Here is a 7500-nt window from a genome sequence, read left to right as displayed (position 1 = left end):
CTAAAGAGGTGTGCAGAAATCCGAAAAGTAGATCAAAAATGGTCTACTTTCCAGCCTTTCAAATATTTGCATGCACACTGAGAAAAGTTACTCGAAAATTTATTTGTGGGATTTAAAGTTTATTTCTGTGTATATAATAATTTTATATTCCGTAAATAAATTATCAAATATCTTTTTCTCAGCGCAATTATCCTGAAAATATTATAACATCGAAATCAGTACAACAAGACAAATATTGAAAAAAAGAGAAAATAATGGTGATATCTCTTATTAGCTCTATTGTTTACGTGATTTCAGAGCTTTATATATTCATTCTGTTTATTATAATAACATAATAACATTATAATAACATAATAACGTTTTATTAACATATTGTTGTTGTGGTAATTCTTTCAGGAAGGCTGAATTTTTCGGTACATCTTGTCTCTCGTCTCATTGTGCCGATTTCAACATTATAACTTTCCGAGACAATCGTATGCTTCCATATTTCGAAGAAATTATGTTTTAGAAGATTGTTTTCCAAGAAAGATTGCCTATTTGAAAGATTACAATTATTGTGAAAAATTGCCCCACTTCGCGAATTCCGAGATTCGGATCTCACTTTGGACAATACACCATTTCTACCGTTTCAACTTCATCTCATTCTAGATGAGGCTCAAGATGTTTCTTCCGTTGTTTGGCGAACAGCTACTTCACAGCTACTCGCTCTTACTGTTACTATTATAGTCGATAGCTGGAAGTCGGTCGAGAGTAAATGAGCAGTGAGATGATATATCGCGCGCAATTTATCGACTCACTAACTCTCTGTCTCTTTCTCTCTCTTTCTCTCTCCCAGAGATCTCTCGTCAACCGCAGAAACCGCGCGTGTTCTGAGATTTCGCGGTGATAGAGAGCCGAGATTTTTTCACGACACGCCTCGGCACGGATCGAAATCGCAACGTAATTCAAGCGGAACGCGACATTCAATCGAAAGGATAAAACTATTTCAGAGTGACTTCCACTTCGACTCTGCGAAGTCTTTGCGAACTCTCTCGATAAACCTGAGATCAAATACGGAGTGGGAAAAAATGCGACTGACTTACGTGCTATGTCGAAGTACCGCGCCTCCTCCAGCAGCAGATCCAGGTCGGCGAAGTTGTCGGGTATCAGCAGTCGGGAATTTCGCATGAAGTTCAATATATGCCGAAACATGCCGCCGTCTCGATCGATGAAGTAATGCTGCTTCAGCGAGTCCAGAACGATGGGGATGCTGCCGTTGAACAATTTCGCTAGCCTGGATTCCGGATACCTGGTGAAAAACAGCACAAATACGTCTTATAGAATTATCGCGTGCAAAAATCGTCGAAATTAATTTTCAACCTTTTAAAACCCATTGTTTCACAAACATTTTTAATTAAAAGCTTTAATTTAAATTCGGTCTCTTAGAGATTTCAGATTAATATTAGAGTTGCTTTTATTAAAATACTCTAAAAGATTAATATGAAAATTATTAAAATTATAGAAAAAATGACTAAAAATTAGATGCTAAAAATATAAAAATAAATAAATAAATAAATAAATAAATAAATAAATAAATAAATAAATAAATAAATATATATATATATGTATATATATATATATATATTAATCAAACGATTCTATTAGATTAAAAAGAATAATAAATTAACAATATCAAGCGATTTTATTAAATTAAAAAAATAAAAAGATTAAAAGTAAAAAAATTGGAAAGAATAAAAATATTAAAACAAAAAATTGTTTCTTTCACATAGTTTCTCTATTGCTTGATTTATACAATAGTTATAAATTTTTGACCGATGATATATATTAATTAAACGGCTAATATATTTTATTTTATATATTAATCGTTTTAATATATGTTTTAATATATTAAAATTGTAATATATATAATGTATGTATGTACGTATGTATATGTGTGTGTATGTATATATATATACATATATATACTCTCTTAAAATGAATCTGTGAAACATCACTGAAAACAGTGAATATGCACTGATTTGCAATTATAAGTGTCGCACTGAGTGCTCAGTGCTATACTTATAACTGATATCAGTGACTATTCACTGATTCACTTTAAGAGAGTAACAGGACATAAATAGGACACAGATATCGTTAATCGTCAATGCAAAAATTCGCAAGCATTAATCACTGTCGACTAGAAACACGTTATGCTTGATAGTGATTAAAAAAAAATCCGAGAAAACGTTGTCACGCTTGAGTTACGTACGAGTCGGCTTGCGGAAATCCTCCCGCATATGACTAATGTTTAAAATTATTTACACGAAGATGACGCGTAGAATTGATCAATACTATGTAGCATTGACGATTTCGACATACATCATGGGTTTGCATCGGATGTTCGACGTAACGACATGGAAATTGCGCTTTCTATCCGACCAGCAGTGAACCGAGTGTGGGCAGGTGCTGATATCTTGGTCACCTGCCGAAATTGCTTCAGGTAGCCGCGTGTGGGCTTCGGCGAATGACGACGGAACAGCGCCACGGGAGCAGCTGTTCCATGACGAAACCCTGAGTCCTGTATTTATAGTCGGTATTTGGGACTCCTCTCAAATGAGATGTTCAGTTTAGAGTTATATGTGAGTTAGTTTTTCAGCAGAGTATGTATGTAATGTTGTATATATGATTCAAATAAAAAAAACTCAAATCTAACTCTAAATCTAGATCTGAATATCTAACGTGGAAGAAGTTTCAACTAACGACTATTAATATGAGTATCTGAGTCCTATATTAAAAATCAATACTTGAAACTCATCTCAAGTAAGATGTTCAGATTTCAGTTTAGAGTTAAATGCGAGTCTTTCAGCTGATTACAAAATGTAACGTCGCATATGTTACATGATTCAAATAAAATAATTAATTAGCGTTAATTATCAGCGACAACACTCCGTTTCCTTGCGTTCGCGCTCAGAACGCAGTATTTTCCACGATATTTCTTGAGTCGGTTGTCCAGGTTGAACCAAGGGCGATCTCGTGGGCGTGCTGAGAGAGGGAGAGAGACCCGTGGGAGATTGTCCGACGCGTTAACGACGCGTGAGATATCCGCTCGCGACTTTGCCAGCGGATCGCGCGCTCTCGGAATCGAGCTCGCGGCTCGATCGGCTTCGTGCGCGCGTTTGCCCGCGTGTGCTCCCGGACGTGCCGAGAGCGGTGTCGTGTTCTGCGTGTGCAGCCGAAGGTCGTCGTAATTTAGCATATAATAGACGAATGCTCTGGGAAAAGGAGACGGGGTGAAAGAAGAGTCGGGGAAGAGGAGGAGGAGCAGAGGACGCAATAGGGAAGAGGATGGATGGAAGGTGCGGGTGACTCCGCAGACTCGTGAAGCGACGAGAGCGAGAACGAGATCGAGAGAGAGAGAGAGAGAGAGAGAGAGAGAGAGAGAGAGAGAGAGGAGAGAGAGAGAGAGAGAGCCAGCTCTCCTCTCCGTGTATCCCGACGGTGCGTTATGGCACAACGAGGGGGAAATACCGAGGTAGGTACCCAGTGCCCCCTCAGGCCGGTTCCCATACCTTCCACGGCGATAACATATAATAACGACGGCCTCATGGAGCCTGTGGGCGATCTGACTTTAGCGAGGAAGAGAGAAGAGAAGACACCGCGGGGTAGATACGAAAGTGTATACACACACATATGCATATATATATATACATATATATATAGATAGAGAGAGAGAAAGAGAGAGAAGGGAAGCTCTCTCTTTCTCTTCGTTTTCCTTCCTCTTTTTAATTTTTCTCTCTCTCTCCCGCGTTTACTCATTCGTTTATTCTCCCTTTTTGGATTTTGCTTTCTCCTTCCGTCTATCGACTTCCTACTGGTATATCTAGGTTCTAGAAGGATGAGAAGAGAGCCGCGACGCAGTCGGAATGGGGGAATGAAAATCGCCGGGTTTCGCCTTGTGCGCGAAATTTTATGCGCGATTCTAGGCAAATTTCGACAGGATATCGAGCGCGAGGTATGGCGAGTAAAAGAGCGCGCTGTTATTCGAACGATTACGAGATCTCACTCTCTCTCTCTCTTCTCCCTCTTTCTTACGGTCGCCGCCGTGGATACGTTAAAATTCATGCTGTAATTTCGATCGGCGCGCGGACGCGAAAATGGCATACTTTCTATTTAAATTAATGTCGCGTCGTGTTTCCTTTTCAGCGGAGAATGCACGGCCGGCGAATTAATTGCGCGCGTTACACGGCCACGGCGATCTCCCCCCGTTCGGGAGAAACACGACTTCCGAACTTTCTTCGTACACGATTGGAGCCTTTTGTCGTAATAACGAGCTCTTGAAGGGAATTCTCTTCGAGGGAGATATCGCGAAAATCGAACCGAATTCGATTTACTCCCGTGAGACCGCAGGATTCTCTAAATTGTCGCAAATTCTCTAGATTGTCCTCATTATTTGTGACATTACATTTGTAATTATGACTCAGCTGAAAAATTCATATCTAAATTGTTTCCTTAAAAAATTCAACTGAAATTTGAATATCTTGAGATGATCTTGAGTTTCAAGTATCGAGTATTATAATATAGGACTCAGATGTTCATATTAATAGTCGTTACTTGAAACTTCTCCCTCACGTCAGGTCTCCCTTAGATTTGAATTTAGAGTTAGATTTGAGTTTTCTTTATTTGAATCTCTCTCACTCTCACTTGAGATAAGTTTTAGATATAGACTATTAATGCAGAAGGAGATAGCGCGGCTAATGCGCGATATCCTACAAGTGGAAATGGCGAAAGGACAGCAAGGAGCACGCGACTTGCGCGCGTTACGGGAATATGGAAAATAAGAGAGAAAGCGCGAAAGTGAGATCCGCGGAGGAGAAGTCGGGAGATGGCCGTCTCGCAGGCCAAGGGCCAGCGATGTTTGCGGAGGTCGAGGCGAGCCGAGAGGGTGATAGCGGGGGAGGAAACGGTACCAGGGGCGGAGGACGAGCACCGTGATTACCGGCGGCGATTTCTTGGGCCCACCGACCAACCGAGAGGTCCGATCCCGGGTCAGATCCGCTCGCTATGGGAAAACGCTAAACGATCGGCTCACATCACTCAGATTCCGCTCTGCTTTCGATATACACAGAATGCGTCCGGCACGTCGCGAATATCACACCGGCCGGGGTCAGATCGATGCGAGATTTAATCAGGAAGATAGATTAATAAAAGCAAACTGAGAGTTGTCTCTTGGCCGAAATATTGAGTCATACAGTAAATAATGCGGCTTTTATTTTTTTTAGTGCAAATTTATGTAAAGCGGAATAAAAGATTTAGAGGGATTCATGAGGGACGTTTGTTAGAATTAAATTAAATGTACTTTGTATGTCGGTAGTTAATTCGTTTTCTCGCTTCCATCGCAGAGGCTGTAATAACTCACGCAATTATGGTATTAAGGTCCGTTTTAATAGTCGTTACTTGAAGCTTGTCTCGCGTGAGATACTGAATTTAGGCCCGTGTTTATAGTCGTTACTTGAAACTTGTCTCAAGTGAGGTGTATAAATGTGAATTTAGATTTCGATGAGAGTCTCTCTCAGCTGAATCGTAATTGTAGATATAAATCGTATACATATAATATTGTACATGTCATATTATCTGAGAAACTTTGATCTGACTCTAAATTAAAATCCAAGTGTTTTATCTGAAGCAAGTCTCAAATAACGACCATTAATACGGAGCGTAGAGTTGAACATGAATTTTTCTTTCGAATACTACGATGTGACGTTGTTTCAATAATTTCAATTCAACTCAAATCCGAGTTTTTTCACTTGAGACAAATTTCAAGTAACGATTTTTAATTTGAGCGCAATTATTGATTCGCACTATTTATGGAATGATCCAACATATCAAAAGAAATTTCAATGATATTTTAATATGATAAAGATGATTAAGAAAAGTTTGTAAATATATTAGGATAATATATTCATATCGCGCTTTGCCATTTCTTACTTTTGTCATCGTGTCTTTATTCTTAATTAACTTCATTTCTGGCGAGTACTAGTAATGTTTCTTTTTTCATCTCGGCGCGAGCCGTTCTCGCCGCTTTCACCACTGCGCGAATAATTTCGTCGTAAATGGTGGTGAGACGCGCGAGAATATATTTTTTGGCGCTCGCTCGCCGACGCATATCGCGGACGTAGTGCGAGCTCGAGACACACACGTCTGCCAAGACATTCCGTTAGATCCTGCTAAATTGCACGTGTCGGACTAGAGGGCGAGGAAATGACGACTTGGCGGTTCACCATGGGATACCCTCGAGGGCCCTGCGCGGCCTCCTCGACCGGCAGGATGATCGACGATGTTTTAGGGATTATGTGATACCGGAAGCGTGGACTAATGATCGGCCATTACGTCATTTCTGTAAACGCTCGGTAGAAAACGCCGATACCGAACGATTAATCTTCCCCGGGAGATCCCGCCGGGATCCCGCGACAATCGCGCTCGCTTACGCTCGATCGGCTATCAATGATATCCGCGAGGTGGGAATTGCATAAAAAGAAAAAAATAACCATGTTATGCAAAAACAGCTATCGATCCGCCGCAGGGTAAATCATACGAGAGGAATAATCCAGAGTTGGGAAGTAATGCGTTACTTATAACGCCGTTATCGCACTGAGAACAAAACGTTTGGTATTCGTAATCACATGGAGGAATGATTACTGCAAATTATGGTGGAGAAAACGATTGTTTTTATTAAATTCTACTGTAATCACTAACAAGTGATAATAATCTTATATGCGTGCCGCCACTACCATTTTTGTATTAAAACAACCAAAAAATACGGTTGGGACCAGGAATGACTATAATTTCAGTTAGTTCAACCATTTTTTTTTACAGTCATTATTTCAGTGATGCCTCAATAATTGCAAAAGTGTTTTTATTAGTCGCAGTAACAGTGACGCAGTTATATTTATCGGATAATGATAACGAATATAATGGTCATTTTTATTGTTACTTTTATCTTTACTTTGTACATATAAAATAAATGTGCATGGGGACGGGGGGAGCAATTCGCAAAATAGAATCGTAAAAAAGTCATAAAACAAAGACCTTTATAACTTGCTGAAAAAGTTAATGGAAATTTTAACAACTCGTTAATTCTTTGGTAACGATAACGAGTTATTTTTTTAAATGGATAACGATAACGGTAATGGATCACGTTTTTTTTCAACGGGTAACGAGTAACGATGAGAAGATACTTTTTCAAAGTAAAAGCCTCGACCCCGAAATAATCTAATCACTAGTTGCCGATAATGCGAGCATCAACGATCGCGATTGTCCGTGTGTTCCGGCGAAATTTTCATAATTCTCAAGTTCGGCAATTATAGGGAGAGAGATTACACAACGCGGCGTAATATGATTTTATTAAACTGTGGTTAATATTGGGATAGAGAAGAAGACATATAGAAAGAGAAAGAGAGAAGCAGAGAGAGAGAGAGAGAGAGAGAGAGAGAGAGAGAGAGAGAGAGAGAGAGAGAGAGAGAG

General features: G+C 39.8%; 1 protein-coding gene across 2 annotated transcripts in view; it reads right to left on the bottom strand.

Moving 5' to 3' along the window:
* Nucleotides 1-7500, bottom strand: part of LOC116842227 (BTB/POZ domain-containing protein KCTD1) — a 65744-nt gene that overhangs the window by 2286 nt on the left and 55958 nt on the right. For both annotated transcript variants that reach the window (XM_032811129.1, XM_032811130.1), the window contains one exon: nucleotides 1083-1288. In XM_032811129.1, the coding sequence (XP_032667020.1) occupies nucleotides 1083-1288 (206 nt within the window). The remainder of the gene's footprint in view (nucleotides 1-1082; nucleotides 1289-7500) is intronic.

Source organism: Odontomachus brunneus, unplaced genomic scaffold (genome assembly GCF_010583005.1).
Source record: "Odontomachus brunneus isolate Ranch 3 - 2012 unplaced genomic scaffold, Obru_v1 Obru_scaffold_023, whole genome shotgun sequence".
NCBI classification, from domain to species: domain Eukaryota; kingdom Metazoa; phylum Arthropoda; class Insecta; order Hymenoptera; family Formicidae; genus Odontomachus; species Odontomachus brunneus.
This window is presented reverse-complemented; position numbering and strand designations above follow the sequence as displayed.